Here is a 13728-nt window from a genome sequence, read left to right as displayed (position 1 = left end):
CGCAACATTCCTCAACTAAGACTCCCATTTCCCCTTCCGAAGGCTGCTCCCTTCTATCGAAGCTTTCCAGCACTGTAGAATACTGTAGGTCACATAAGTAGACACCGAGCAATCCTGTGCTTGTTTTGTAGCTTTTATTAATTAAAATACTTCTCAAAGTAACATAAAAACACACTGCATACATCGAGTATGAGTCCAATAGCTGCATCAGGACCCCCATCTAGATGGTTGTTTCTTCCTGTATATCCAATGCATATACGTATATCTGGTGCCTTCCATCAGCACCGGCCCCAGCGTTGAACTAAGGTGTGCGCCATTATAGTGGAAGAAGTTCTGTGAAAACAGTGGCAGACTCCCTCTTCTGTTCCACCACTTCCACTGTGCTCCCTGTCCAAGAGACGTCAGAGTCTTCTGCAAAATCTCTTCACATTTTATCACCAGCTAATGCAGCTCATACAACTGAAGGGAAAGTTTGTCAGGTACAAAAACAAACCCACAACATCCCACTGTGCAGTTTTCTCCAACCTGGAGGCTATGCCTTCCTCTGGGCAAAACCCTAACGCAAAGTCAAGGTTCTCTTCTATCCCCCACACCCTACCCACCTTTTCATATAAAACCACCCTGTTTGTTTTGGGACTCTTGAGGGGGAAAACCCCCTCAAAAAACAGGGTAATCCAGAAAGCTAGAGCCCAAGTCTGGACCCTTCTGCCGCTGGCACAATCTGCTAAGCTCAAGGAGAGCTGAAATCGCCAAAGGTACAGTTTTGTCCTGAAAACTTTGATTGCGGAGCAAAGCAAACTGAAATGCAAATACCGCCAAGTCTCTTTTTCCGTGACGGCAGAAGGACTCGGGAAATCTCTCCGCCAGAACTAAAAGCATCTGCGGTGGGCCATTCCTTTGACAGACCCAGGCTTCCTGCATCCTTCCGAGGGAGACGAGGGAAAATGACGGCTTCACCTAGAGACAGACTTTTCTACCCCTAGAGGAAAAGCCACCAAGCTTCCAACCTTTTGAGCAAGAGGGAGGGGCTCTTGGGCACAGCTGCTGGGCAAACTATTCTTTCTCCCAGCTGTAGGGTCAATAATCCCTCTAACAACCCTGTGCTGCTGCTGCTGCTAACTACCCCCCCCCGCCAAACTTTTACTGACTCTACTGCTCCCCAATCGTTCAGCCTATGTTTGCTTACTGCTCACGTCTTGCTCTACCAGCAATCTTCCACACTGTATGACTGGCTTGCTTTCGGGAGCGGGAGCAGCCTAAAGACTCTTGCCAGAGCAGCTCAGGAACTGACATGTTTCCAGACCAATAAGGGGGCAATGGAGGAGAAGGGTTGTGTTCCTTTTCCCTACTGCAAGAGGGAGGACACCCATTCTAAGACCATACCAGAGCAAAACAGCAGGAGTGGCAAGAAGGAAGGAGTTTGCCATTCAAGATAAGGCAGGGGCAGAAAAGGTGTAGGTGGACAGCCTTTGCCGTAGTGAAGCACAGTACGTGAGCAGAGCTGCTACGACACTGGAGAGCACCCCCTCCTCTCCCTTGAAACCCCCCCCCCCCCGCTCATCTATTCAGAGCATGTCTGATCAATGCAAGACAAAACACGAATGCTTAGTCAGGGCATCTCTTAAAATGAAGCGTGGACGTGTAATGAGGCTGAGCTCCTTCTGTTCCTCAGGTTAGTTCCCCCATCACTTCTTGGAAATCTTGGCTTGTTTGTGTTTGGGAGGTGCCCATCTCAGGCAGAGGGAATCCACTGGAGGAGGAAGAAAAAGAAGAAGCAAAGTCAAGAGGTCTGCAGCCGAGGCAAGTAGGACAGGGCAAGGCAAGGCAGCCAGGTGCATTCTATTGCCGTCTCTGGCCTGATAAGCAGCATCGCCTCTTAGCCTAGCTGAGAATGCCTTAAAAATATCCTCAAAAGGTTATTCAAGCTGGGAAGGTCGTTTTCAGTAGAGTTTTTAAAATTTTTGTTATATATATATATATAGTACAATCTCACGGTGGCATTCTGTTCACTTCAGGGTTTTTTTTACAATAACAATAAGCAGCAGATGCCAACATGAACACAATCGTGCTTTGGGGCTGTAATAGCAAACACAAATAATAGTTGTCTTCGCAAATTCCGTTTAGCGTCGACGAGGCTCCATTTGGTGTTCTAACCATCCTGGAGGCAACTTCATTTCAGGAAGGTAAATGTTTACCTCTCTGAAAGGTAAGCATTACCGGCATGTCTTGCAGGTGACTGATAATCAGCCCCCATTCCCCACCGTACAGGTGGTTCCATTTCAACTCCTGACAGAGAAGTTTCTTTAAAGGGAGAGGCCTGGCAGGGGGAACTGGCAGCCTCACTGAAGCTCCTGTTGCATAAATGGCACCCACTGCCATGTCACCAAACCCCCTGGGGAAAACAAAGCTTCTTTCAGCAAGGATCAAAAAACCAACGCCGCCCCAAAGAAGCGCTGACTCCCTGACCTCAAACAAGGCAGCTGCATGTTTGCACTTAGTGGCTCTTGGCACACAGACAACAAAGCAAAAACAGCTCATGGAACTTGTGGAAACGGATGTATATGCAGAACACCACGCATGTGGCAGAGGAAGGGGTCTGAATTCTGTACTCAGATTTAATAGTGCAAAGTAATGAATTCTGTTCGCAGTTTTACGAACTGGAAGCAGAATCCACGGCGAAATGTAGACAAGGGGTAGGGAACCTGTGGCGCTCCAGATGTTGTTGGACTGCAACTCCCATAAGCCCCACGCAGCATGGCCAATGGGCACAGGGGATGGGGTTGTAGTCCTACAACATTTGGAGGGCCAGAGGTTCTCCGTCAGTGATGCAGATCTTGTGGCAAGAGGAAATGGGGATTGGGATAAACATACAACTTGGTTGGAAAGCACTAACAGCAGAAACATACAATATTAATGGAAAAGGACAAGTAGAGACAGGCAATTCTTTCAGTGGCAAACATCCCCACCCTACAGTTTGTAAACCTCCAGGCCTGAAACTTGTTTTAAATAAAAGACTGTTACTCTCTGGCTGCCAACTTCTGTACCGGACTCCACACTGATTCAGTGACTTCACAGATACAAAATAGACACGTCCCATCCCATCTGTATTGTATCACATGCTTGAGGAGGTGGGTGCAGTGGCATAAATGAATGTTCAGTTGCTTAGGGAACTAAACACTTTGCAGTCCCATTTCTGAGGGAAGAGAAGGTTGTCCATCTGGCTAGGATTAGAACTTCACACAGAGCAGAATGAAGATTGGAAAGAGATTCCAGGACACAGAGAAGTGAAAAGGTTAAAGAGAAGCAAGGAGACGGAAGGTGGAGGTGGGCAAAGGACTGAGAAAGAGGTAGCTGAAGGAAGAATGGGGCTTAAGGAAAAGGGCAGGGGAGAGATGGGGGTCTGAGCAAAACAAAGAGGAAGTTCTGAAAGAGAGAGGGAGGGAGAGAGTGAGAAAACAAGCTGAGAGTGGCTGAAAAACAAGAACCTGAGGAAACGACGAGTGGTGGTGAAGTGGAATTGAAGAAAGACAAAATAGGACTGTGCAATACTGATGGGAAGGAAGCGGGCAGGTAGAGGTGTGGAGGGCTGGGGACTATGTGCCAGAGAACACAGACCTAGCATGACCTCTAAAAACCCACCAAGAGGATTCTGACAGTTGTGGGTTCTACTGGTACAGCAACACTGTGACTTTCTGGCAACCCTAGAAGCACAACAAGAACCAAGAATAAAAAGGGGGGGGGGATTGTGTGCACATGGGTTGAATATCACCTTAATTTGAATTAGTACAAAAGGCAATCACCACCAGGGCTAGGCCACAGCTAGGACCTCCCAAGGATCTCCTCTCCACCACACCCTGCTCCCCACAGTACCTGTGATGGGAGGCTTCTTGTATTGGGCACTTTTGAGGTGCTCCTCTACGAGCTTGGGTGTGACACAGATGACATGCTGCCCCTTCCAGTACTTGACCATGTTCAGAGACTGCAGCGTACTGATGATGTCGTTTTGAGTGATGCTTGTCATCTGGCTGTGCCCAGTAAAAAAAGAAAAAAGAAAAAGGGGGAAAGTAGTGGGCGGAAGGATGCAAGGGAAAACAAGCTCAGGAGCATGCAGTTCTAATTGAGAGGCAACAGTGCGCTCACTCAAGGCTGCTCCTAACAAGATTTCACCGGAGTCGTGCACTCCTCTGTCAGCACAAGAGGATGCCATGCGTTAGGGAGCACTGTGCCTTACTGGCAGTCAGATTCTCTCTCACCTGAGATCTTTGATGGAGAGAGTGCCTCGGAAATCCCGGAGGATCTCCAGCAGCACCCATGACCAGTAGCTACGGTAGCTCAGCTTGCCTAGGTCCGAGAGGGGCTTCTCCGGGGAGCCCACTGTGCTTTCCAGCTTGGAGAGCTCATAGCCTGAAGAACAAGAGGAGCAGGGTCAAGGCCTAAGCAGCAGCCACATCTCAGAATCCAGGCGGCTCAAGAGCTACGAGTGTGTGAGTGCTTCCTCAGGCAAGGCTCAGCCCTGGTAAAGAAGGCCCAGCCCCAACCACGATTTCCTGTAGGACAAAGCACATCATGGGGCATGTGCTCGAAGAGGAAATTTACCGCTTTGAAATTTATTAATTTATTTGAGCTGCAGCTTCAAAATACGGGAAATAACAATCACAGGATCACAACTCATATTATTTACCCCTAAAACCCTTTCACTGAATCAAGGGGCAGGGCGTGTTGAAGAACATTAAAAAGGGTCCTTTTAAGATACGACATTCTTATGGGTGAAAATTCCAGCTCACATTTACTACTGTAAGTGTGGGAAATTGATTTTATATCAAATGAAGTGGAATACTGAGGCATATGTGGCACAAGTAACTTCTAGTACTTTCTTTTAGATGGAGGTAGGGGGAGACTAACCCCTTCTCCAGGAAGAGGTTAAAAGGCCGCCAGTCTACTTCAAAGGCTTTTTAGTGGCTTTCACACATGACTGAAGGAAACGAGCTTACTGAAAGCAATGAGGAACTTCCCGTAACCCCGCCTCTGGTACGGAGGCAAGGTGAGGATGCAGGCCACGTTGTTGCCGTCTGGCGACTCCTTCTCCTGGGGAAGAAAAGCCAAAGCAAGGGAGTCAAATAAGTGAAGGAGCAGGAAATCTGGCACTGGGCACAGGACTCCGGATCCTGTGAATCAAAAGGTCCATTGCGTTTTTATTTATTTTATTTTATTTATTTATTACATTTATAGACCACTCCATAGCCAAAGCTCTCTGGAGTTCTACAAAAGTTTTTAAAGCAAGAACTAATGGCCGCCATAGAGGGAGAAGTGAGACAGAGAAGCCTCTCCTTTTAGCTCAGCTGGGAGTGCCGCTTGGTTCCACTCCACCTAGGACAGTCTCCTGCAGTGGCTCTAGTGATGGAATGCACCGACATTTTCCCTTTGGTACTATGTCAATTCAATTGTCAATTGTTTTACTGAACTGAGTATCATCTTAAGCACTTTGGCGGAGATGCAGTTATACAAATGCAATAAATCAAGTTTTTAGTCCTTTGTGGCTGCAAGGACAGGCTTGAAAGCATGTGGGCAACATCTGGTGACATCTTAGAACCCAGATAAGATTACGGAGGATTTCCAGCAGAAGGGGGCTTGGGGTGGTGCCATACACAACTCTTTCCTCCCCTCACCCCAACAGCACAAGCAAAATAAGTCATAAAAGATAGGAAAATGTAAGAACATTTTTCTTAATTTGCATTTTACACTTTTCATCTTTCCCTGATGCAGAATTTAATTTATTTCGAAGCACCAGTAAGATCTGGAGTGCTTATCCTCTTCCACACCCCTTATCAAGTTTAACTAGAATCCAGGGCACAAACTATACACACACACACACACACTGTATCAGGCCATCACCTTGGAAAAGTAGCCAACGATATGGGCCCCTTGCCTGTCAACCTCAGTGAGAATGTAGAAGACAAAGGGCTCCACGTCAAAGTAGAGGGTCTTGTGGTCCAGGAAGAGTTTGGCCAAGAGACACAAATTCTGGCAGTAAATCTGAGGGAGACAATCAAACATCAATACTTATTACAATTGGCTGAAGTAAGTAAATAGACTGCCAGGCAAAAAAGGATGGGACGCGGCAGCGAATGAGGACTGAGACGAGTGTAGGCTCCTTTCCCCACCCAGGGAAAGAAGAGGTACTTCAGAGAGTATACGCACAGTGTGTGTGTGTGTGTGTGTTTAAAAAAGAACGTTAATATATTATTCACATCTGCAACTTTGTTCTAGAAAATTCACATTGAAGTGGTAGAATGGAGCTCTAACTTAGTCAGTCACATTCGAAAGGTCATAAAGAGGGCATATATTGCAAAGGTCAGTTCTGCAAGACTCCATTCCTGGAAACCTTCAAGCCTTGTTGTAATCAATTTATTTATTTATTTATTTTATTACATTTATATACCGCCCCACAGCCGAAGCTCTCTGGGCGGTTTACAACAATCAAGCCAAGGATCTTTCAGTAATTCTTTTGCATAGGAAAGATGATTTTCTGGCCCATTTCTATGTTATAAATTTTCTGATCCATTTCACAGATCTCTGGTTACGTGGCTTCTCAAACTACTGGCACCGCTTAGTCTCATCAATGTTCCTGTCCATCATTGAGATGCAACTGAGCACTCTGTAACCATTCACATCCATTCTTTGGATGGTGACGGTCCTGAATTCCAAGAGGTTGGCCAATGCTGAGCTGGAGACCTCCTGGCTTCTGTTAGTGTCACCAATGCCCAGTGTAATGAGCAGCCAGAATTAGAAATCCCAGGAGACCTTTTCCAAACACAGTTCCTCTAACCCTGTCCTTGAAAACCTTTCCAAGTTAAGAACCTAAACAGTGTAAATCTTCCAGTGTCAGGTGACAACTATTCTACGGCCCTGCAAGGTCACCAATTACATGTTTGGAGCATTATGGTTCTGGGATTTATCTACAAGGCAGTTGAGAAGGCAACTAGCAGGTAAGCTGACTTGACACAGGGCCCACATAAAACAAAAACAACAGCATATGAAAACATGGGAGGTGAAGCAGGCCCCCACCTTGTGGTCTTTGCCATCCACCTCGTACACGGAGATGTTGTTCTTGCGGTAGATCTCCTTCCCTGGCGGCTGTCGCCACTGACACTGTCCCTGAATGAGGGAGAGACAGAGCCATGATTACCAAGAAATATCAGGTATATACATTTTTTTCTGAGCGATTCCATATGTTGAGTTGTTCAGCGAAGATTCAATAGCTTCCCCAACTGCTTTCATTTTATTTTAGTGTGGTTCATTTAGCTTTTCTTGTTTCTGACACAGAAAACAAGCAGCTAGTATGATTATTAAAATTGAATATGCAAATATATTCCAAAATTCTGGATCTCTTCAGGCTGGGCCACCAAAACAGTAACTAAAGAGATAGATCTGTGGACGCACATCAACCCCCCATACAGTTCTTCCCGAGTTCTTCTGATATCCCTTCCTTCCCCCTGTAACCGCCATTCACTCCTCCCCAGCGCCCCTGACAGTTATCCTTCCTCTTTCGTACAAGGTGGTAGCAGTAGGTCTTCTCAAACTTCATATACTTGAGGCAGTACTCGCAGATCCACAGCTTGGGCTGCTTCCCATAGTCCTCTGGGAATGGCGAAAAATACCAAGCATCAATCTCATAGTTCCCAATATGGATCTTGTCCACATATTTCACCTTGGTGATCTGAGGAGAAAGGAAGAGAGCTGGGCCCCCCTGAAACACAGGTATGGTTCTTTTCCCTCCCTCTTAAGCCAACAAGCCAAACCAGATGCTGGTGAACACTCACTGCTTCGTGCTCCTTCTCCAAAGCTGCTGTAGTGGGATCCATCTCAGCGTAAGTCTGCAATGGAAGAAGACAGCATGACGGGTGGTAACAAGGGCTCCTTGAAAAATACCATCCACTGGTACTGCTACGGGGCTAGGAATGGCTCCAGAAGTGCTATCAGGCAGCCTACACTTCCCCCCCCCCCCCCCCAGTTCTGGGACTGACACTCTGTAGCACTGCGCAACCTAAACCTTCCCAGCCACCTCTTTGCTGGCATCACCTTTTGCACATGGTTGATTTCGTCATGCTTGCGTTTCTGGTTGCGAGTGATTTTGCGCTCTGGCTGCTCAGACAGCTCGTTCATGTACTGGTCGGTGTTCTTCTGCACTGCGTCTTTGACCGTCTTGGTGAGGGCCAGGCGATTCTTATCCACCCACTCATCCAGACGTCGGTTGACTGCAGTTGCCAGAGGGGAGTAAGGAGATGGGCATCAGTCACAGAAATCCACCCCTTGCCCCCCAGAAAAATCCTAAACTAAAACTCCAAATACAGTTTAGCTGAAAGTTAAGACAAGGAAATAAAACTGCCATCCTACTTCCTTGCTCTAACTCACGGGCAGGCAGAAGAAAGACTGGGATCTACTGGGAGCTCAGGAACTTCTGGGAGGTTTATAATAAGACAACCTAACCATTCAAAGGCACAACTTAACCCCTGTACAGTTTAGTACAGTTAAATACCATCAGTGCTGTTTTTAGCCAGTAATTTTCAGCACTATATTACCAATAACCAGTGCATTAAGATAGGAGTAACATACATTGGTGAGAACGGCTATAATTACTATTTTTACCTAGTATACCATCTGAAATTATCTCCAACTTTGTTAATATTAAAAACTGTCTAGCTTTTTTCTACTTCTGTTTTCTTCTTACTGAGAAACCTGTGTATTGTATACTGTTAGTTTTACCCTACCCTGTGCCTGTTTACCCTACCCAGTGCCTGTTTACCCTACCCTGTGCCTGTTTACCCTACCCAGTGCCTGTTTACCCTACCCAGTGCCTGTTTACCCTACCCTGTGCCTGTTTACCCTACCCTGTGCCTGTTTACCCTACCCTGTGCCTGTTTACCCTACCCTGTGCCTGTTTACCCTACCCAGTGCCTGTTTGCATTCTCTTCCCCTCCTTATTGTTTTATTATGATTTTATTAGAATGTAAGCCTATGCGGCAGGGCCTTGCTATTTACTGTTTTACTCTGTACAGCACCATGTACATTGATGGTGCTATATAAATAAATAAATAAATAAATAAATAAATAAATAATAATAATTGCAATAGATCAGCGAGGATTGTTGGTTTAACTGATGGTTTAACAATAGCAAAAACAAAAAGCCTTTCCCCCCCTCTACATTAGGCTGTTGAAATCAAGAAAGCTTGTGGCAGTGTGAGGAGGGATATGTGAGAAAGCATTGGTGTGCAAGCTCCAGCTCTGTACTAAAACAAATTCCTGAGCTGAGCATGTGTTCAGAGGCACCTTATATCTGCTTTCCTAAGTCACTACTATGAATCTGGCTTCAGTTGCTGGACCACTGGTAAAAAAACACACGAAGAAGATCCTGCAGGCTTAAAGTCCACCCATCCCTGCTTTGATCCTATGACAATCATTTCTCCTCTTACTGATGGCAGAATATCTCCAGCAATCCTCAGTTGTTTGTCAAGCTAGATACTTTAAGAGATCACTTTCAAGACCATAACATTTAACGCTAGTTACAATGGTTCTGAGGACAGCAGGGGAATTAAACCCAGGAAGGCTAGGTTTAACCTGAACCCAGAGGTTAACCTGAACCCAGGAACTCCAGTTTCTTCCACCACTTTCCCATCGTTTACCTGACTTTTCCTCTTACAATGTGGGGATACATAATATAGGAGTTGAACTCCGAACCTCACTGTGCCAAAGCAACATTACCAGTTTTCTCCCTATTTGATATTCTGCTTTCTGCTCAGGAAAGAGAACGAAATGTAGAAAACCAAACCTCCACAAAGCTACAGGCAAGTAAAAGCAGAAACTTTTCGGAATGACATCACCAATTGAAAATGCCAGAAAAATACACAGATTTCTGTACAAGTTGCAACATTTGAGAAGCCTTGTAATATGCATAAAAGGTGACAAGAACTCTGGAATATGTTAGGAAGGAACTACCTATTCCCATTAGGCTAGACAAAAACCTCAAGCTTCCTCCTCACCGCATGCATAGAGCAATTAAAAAAGATACTCACATCCAACATAGTGCACGTAAAACTCTTCCCTGGATTCTTGCTCATTGATTCGTGACTGGATCACCTCTGCAGAATCTGGAAGGAATGAAACAGTCCGGTTTACAGACATCTCAGCAAGGAGAGGCCTAGAAGTGTAAATTATAGTAGCTCTTTACCATGAACCATCTTTACCAAACTGTTCACTACCAAGCTACAATAATAGGATTTCTGCAAAACTTCTGCAAGTTTTGTTAGGATGAGAACCCATTCAACTGATGAAAAGAAAAGAGTATTCTGAACTGATGAAAGATGATGCTTGATATACCACTGTGAATTTTTTTAAAGTGCCAAGTAACAGGTGCAAAAAAAGAAGTGTTGTCTGTTGATTCTTAGCCCGTTCTAATTGGGGAAGTTCCAGGCCAAGTTGTAAAAAAACCCAGAACATGACAGGTTGGGCACTACATAAGAGCATTTGGTGTATGACCAAATGCCCTTATTGGTTTGGGGGAGGACACACAACACTGCAGCATTGCATAGAGAAGTCTCTACTTAACTCTGATTCTTATCTGCAAGGTTACTTTAGGAATAATGCAATAGAGGAAGAACTAGAATGCACGCAGGCAGAATGCATGCATGTTTACCTGCAAGTTATGTCTTATTGTGTTCAATGAGGGTTATATTATCATGGAAGTGCATGCAAGATTGCAGTCTTCAGCCGTTATTCGAGGCTCTGGTATATGTTGTACTGAGGCTAGACTAATATCTGTCTGGTATCTTGCCTCCTCTCCTTCAGGAAGTGGGCTAAAAGATCCTCTTCCAAAGAACTCTATTTTTCTTTTTTTGCTCTGCAGAAGTATAGTGTGGGGATGTGAGGTAGTTATTATATAGCTTTGTGCTAGATTTCAGTCACCTTCCTGGTTTATGATTCTGGGGTTGTGAACAGCTTGATGAAAATGTCAACGCAGTGTGCAGCTGTTGTTAAAAAGGCAAACTCCATGCTAGGCATAATTAGGAAAGGAACTGAGAATAAAACTGCCAATATCATACTGCCTTTATATAAATCTATTGTGCGACCACACTTGGAATACCGTTTACAGTTCTGGTCACCATACTTGATCAAGGGACTAGAGCATCTTCCCTATGAGGGAAGGTTACAACAGCTGGGATTATTCAACTTGGAAAAAAGGAGGCTAAGGGGAAACATGAAAGAAGTGTACAAGATTATACATGGTGTGGAGAATGTGGATAGGGAGACATTTCTCTCTCTCTCTCTCAAAATATTAGAACCCAAAGTCCTCCCATGAAGCTGATTAGTGGGAGATTCAGGAAGTACTTATTCATACAGCGTTTCATAGTTAAACTATGGAATTCGCTGCCACAAGATGTAGGGCAGAGGCAGTACTCCTGTCCTGCTTGTGGGCTCCTGGTCAACAGCTGGTTGGCCACTGTGCGAACAGAGTGCTGGACCACGTGGAGCTTTGGTCTGATCCAGCATGTCTCCTCTGATGTTCTTACGTTTGTTTTATGTTGGTTCAGGTTAAACTGTTTTTGTTTGTTTTTCGCCTATGCACGGCTTTATGGATTCTAAGCCATCATGGAAACCTTTAAAGCTAGCAAACAAAACTCCAAGGGTACGAACATGTTGAATAAACAACGGATGTCATAGAGGGGCAGCCTGCAGGACGAAAGCCCCAGCGAGGGAAGGGTACATGACGAGGCATTATGGGCAGAGTGGTGGTGGGGAGGTGAGGAACCAGCCATAGGGCCCCCCGTTCTCATGGCATCGTAGGCCGCAATGGAGAAGGGAAGGAGGGAAGGAGCCGCCCCCGTTTTTCTGGAGAAGCACTTACGCCACGTCCCGTCGCCGCGCCGGCACAGGTAGGTCTCTCCGATCTCCACGGTGACCTCGGCCTCGCGGGGGTGCGGCGACAAGGGCTGGTGGCTTTGGCCGGCCGGGCCCCCCGCGCTGCCTTGCCCAGGCGCCTCCTCTTCCTCTCGCCCCCCCGGCCCCAGGCACCGTGGGTCCGAGCCGGGGGGGCTTCCCCTGTCGCCTCCCCCGCCACCGCCGCCTTCGTCCGCGGCGGAAGCCGTTTCGCCTCCCCCAGGCCCCCCAGCCGCTGCCATGACAACCGCCACCGCGAGAACTCGCGCAGACAGGCAGGCAGGCAGGCAGGCGCGCGCGCACGCACACACACCCTCTCCCCGACCAACGGTTCCCTCAACCCTCCAGGCCCAAGCCGGAAGTGGTTTCTCCAGACGGAGAGTCACCATAGAGAAAGGGAGAAGGCGCGTGAATGTGACGTTGACTGCCGCCTGAGGTCACGTTATGCCGCGCTCGCGAGAGAATCGGGCAAAGGATGCGTTGCTAGGAGACATGGCTGTAAGTGTTTGTAGGCCTCAATTTATGCTCGTCGGTGCCTCCAGGGTGAAAGAACAAGCACACCGGGCCAGGTATGAGGTCTCTGCACGGCAGCGCTGAACAATCTGGAGGTCGCTGCCGAGTCTGCCTTCACGCCTCCAAGCCGAAATAAAATTGGAAGTCCCCTTAATATTTGCTTCCGAGTTGGGAACCACTTTTGCCTAAAAAGTGGAATATACATTAAAAAAAAAACCCACCCTCAAATATAATTGAGCATAGCTCTCTCCGTGTTACTTGGCGAAGCCACAATCCCATGTACACTTCTCTAGGAGCAAATCTCACGAAATTCAATGGTATATACATACACCAATGGTATACACATCCACGTATACACACAGGAGTGTGGAAGGAGGCAAATGTAGAGAAGTGACTCATTCCGAGATACCACCAGGTAGCATCCTCTGAGGCTGGATAATCACTCTCCCTCTGCATTGGGAGTGATTGTATAAGACCGTTATATTGATCCTACCTGCCCTGCCCTCCCACAAGAGACTGATTGGGGGAAAAGGGGCCCAAAGTAGCCACTCAGCCAGAGCTGTAACGGACAGTTTTCTCTGGAGGTGGGTAATTGTGCTGTGTCCCTACATAGGAGTTCTATATTCATTGGATTTATGTGCTCATATATTTTTTTTAAAAAATTGATAGCTGGGAGTTCTATACTAGAAAACAGATGCAAATATCTGAAAATGAGTGACTGAATGGCTCAATCACACCTCATGCAGACATGAATTACCTGCGCCTAGCAAAAGTTGATTGCATGTAGGTAAAACCAAGGTTGTTACCACCAAAAGTTACAGCAGGCAGTCTTCTGTGTGTACTTTGATCTCTTAGGAGACTAATGCTGCAACCCTATATACACTAACCTGCGAATAACACAATGGCGCCTACCTTTTAGTAGACATGTACAGAATTGCACTGTTAACGCTTTAAAAAGGTTTTTTTCTTCAGCCCAGTTTGGGAATTCCTGCTATAGGGCCTCTCATAACGCATCTCAAGGGCACTGTTCCAGAATGGGCTCCACCCATTTCCCTTATGACAAAATGTCCCTCAATCTAGAGGAAGATTTACACATGTACAGAGATGTTTTATTGGGAAGAGGAGAAAAGGGGATTTTCTTTTAAAATTCTATATTCCTAGAACAAATTCTGTAGACTACAAACAAACCCAGAGCTTTTCAATTGTGTGAAATTATGGTTTTTAATGAGTCATTATAGAGGAAAAAGAAAGAAAACAGTCACAGTTAATCTGAAACACAGTACA

At 46.1% G+C, this 13728-nt stretch overlaps 2 protein-coding genes across 2 annotated transcripts in view; both read right to left on the bottom strand.

Moving 5' to 3' along the window:
• LOC134405666 (apoptosis-associated speck-like protein containing a CARD) overlaps nt 1–13728 on the bottom strand; it is a 180104-nt gene that overhangs the window by 138689 nt on the left and 27687 nt on the right. The window lies entirely within an intron of this gene.
• KAT8 (lysine acetyltransferase 8) lies at nt 1555–12301 on the bottom strand. The gene is made up of 11 exons (XM_063138589.1): nt 11900–12301; nt 10071–10145; nt 8080–8255; nt 7821–7874; nt 7553–7717; nt 7066–7155; nt 5893–6033; nt 4992–5085; nt 4254–4404; nt 3871–4025; nt 1555–1750 (listed from the first exon to the last, which is right to left on the bottom strand). The coding sequence occupies exons 1-11, from the start codon at nt 12171–12173 to the stop codon at nt 1686–1688; spliced, it is 1440 nt and encodes a 479-aa protein (XP_062994659.1). The 5' UTR covers nt 12174–12301; the 3' UTR covers nt 1555–1685.

Source organism: Elgaria multicarinata, chromosome 11 (genome assembly GCF_023053635.1).
Source record: "Elgaria multicarinata webbii isolate HBS135686 ecotype San Diego chromosome 11, rElgMul1.1.pri, whole genome shotgun sequence".
Classification (NCBI taxonomy): Eukaryota; Metazoa; Chordata; class Lepidosauria; order Squamata; family Anguidae; genus Elgaria; species Elgaria multicarinata.
Note: the sequence above shows the minus strand (reverse complement) of the source record. Positions and strands in the feature narration are given on the sequence as shown.